Consider the following 1,849-nt stretch of genomic DNA (forward strand, 5'->3'; position numbering starts at 1 on the left):
CACGGGAGGGGCGGCGCCGCGGGGCACCACGGGAGGCGGGCGGGGGAACTGGAATGCGGGCTGTGGGATACGGGAAAGGGGCGGGATGCGGGAACTGGGATGTGGGAGCTGGGAAAGGGGGCCCGGGGGAGGGGCTGGGATATGGGAGCTGCAGGACGGCGTCCATGGGGAGAGGGGCCAGGGGAGGGAGAGAGGGGCTGGGATGTGGGGCTGGGAAAGGGGCTGCAGGGAAAGGGGTGGGATATGGGAGCTGGGAAGGGGGTCAGAGAGAGGGGCTGGAATTTGGGATGTGGGGCCTGGGAAGGGGAGGCAGGGGAGAGGGGCCAGGATGTGGGACCTGGAGGAGAGGGGCTGTGGGGAGGGATCAGGACAGAGATGCTGGACATGGCGGGGAGGATGCAGGAGATGGGGGGAAGGACCTGGAGCCCAGAGCGGAACCGAGGAGCCAGATCCAGAGGGATGAGATGGAGGGCGGCCCCACACCCCTCATTCCCATGTTGCACAACCACCCGCCCGACATGGGTGACATGGGGGACAGTGCCCTCGGAGTCATCCCATGCAAATAATGTTTGTAAAAATAAACAAAAATAATAAAAAAAAAGAAATCMATTTTGGGAATGTCCCACGTGGTTCAGGGGAATGAGCGGCAGCTACAGGGCCTGCAGGGACCTGTCCTAGGCACCGGGAGCGCTGCAGTCCCGGCCAGGCCCCCTCAGTGCCCCCTCCCCTGTGGGAGTGCGGGGCAGCCGGGATGGCTGTTCCAAGGGCTCCTGGGGGCTCCCGAGCACCAAACACAAGCGCAGAGGGACCCATGCCCTGTGGGACACGTGTCACCACATGTGGGTGCATGGGGGCCCTTTGCCTGCAGAGGGACCCGGTGGTGCCCCTGCCCCACAGGATGCGTGTCACCACTTGCAGGCTCCATAGGGGCCCTTTGCCGGCAGGGCAGAGCAGCACGGCGGGGGTTTCCCCGGAGCTGGGACGGGCGGGAGGGCCGCGGGGCGCCAGGTGGGAGCGCTGGCTCTACCTGTTCTGCGGGGAGCCTTTCCCCGGCAGCCACTCTCCCAAACACCCCCCAAAAAACCAGAAACGTCCTGCTGAACCGTGGGGACGGCACCCGCCGGGACACGGCCCGGCTCAGCTGGACCCRTGGTGCTGGCACTACCACCGGCTGGACAGGGCTGCACGGGGGCCGGGCTGCGCGCGGCACCGGGGGTGCTGGGCCCTGAACAATCCGGCCTTTGAGCAGCCGGGCCGGCAGCACAAGGCGCCTGTCTCGCCCGCCCGCAGAATGGCCCCATTCTCAGCAGCAGCAGGTGCCGCGGGTGCTGGCAGCACGTGGGCCGGGGCAGCCGGGGCCTCCCGGCCTGGCCCCCATGCATGGGGGTTCTCGGCCTCACCCCCCTCGCCAGAGTGTTCGTGCACAAGGGACAAGACTGTCCCCTGCCCCACGGGGGACACGGGGAAGCGGCACGAGCCCTCAAGGGACCGGCCGGCGGGGAGAGAGCGCGGCCGGAGCTGGGGGGAAAAGGGCCCCGTCACCTGGGATGGGGACTGTAATGAGGTGCCCGTGTCCCCGGGGACCATGGCGGGCGGCTCGCGGCTCTGAGCAGGGGCCCCCCGCGGTGCCACCCCCCAACAGGGACCCAGTGCCCGGGGCTCCCACACGGTGTCCGTAGTCCCGTGGGCGCCGGCGCCCCCCGCTGCTCCGTGCGGTGGCTCCGTGTCTCACACCGGCACCGGGGGCACGTCGAGCCGGGGGCCGGGATCGGGTCCGGGCCGTGCCTTTGGTCGCAGTGACACCGCGCCCGGCCCCGCGCCCAGGCCCGTGCCCCGCACCGCGGTGGGG

The 1,849-nt window shown here is 69.7% G+C and overlaps 1 protein-coding gene across 1 annotated transcript in view; it reads right to left on the bottom strand.

Moving 5' to 3' along the window:
- The window catches only part of NUP160 (nucleoporin 160), a 19,647-nt gene extending 18,060 nt beyond the window's left edge, over window positions 1–1,587 (bottom strand). Inside the window, exon 1 of the mRNA XM_026047182.1 lies at window positions 1,543–1,587. Coding sequence (XP_025902967.1) covers window positions 1,543–1,587 — 45 coding nt within the window. The remainder of the gene's footprint in view (window positions 1–1,542) is intronic.
- Window positions 1,588–1,849: the final 262 nt, after the last annotated feature.

The sequence above is a fragment of the Nothoprocta perdicaria genome, unplaced genomic scaffold (assembly GCF_003342845.1).
Source record: "Nothoprocta perdicaria isolate Ctin4 unplaced genomic scaffold, notPer1 scaffold_481, whole genome shotgun sequence".
In the NCBI taxonomy this organism is placed as follows: Eukaryota; Metazoa; Chordata; class Aves; order Tinamiformes; family Tinamidae; genus Nothoprocta; species Nothoprocta perdicaria.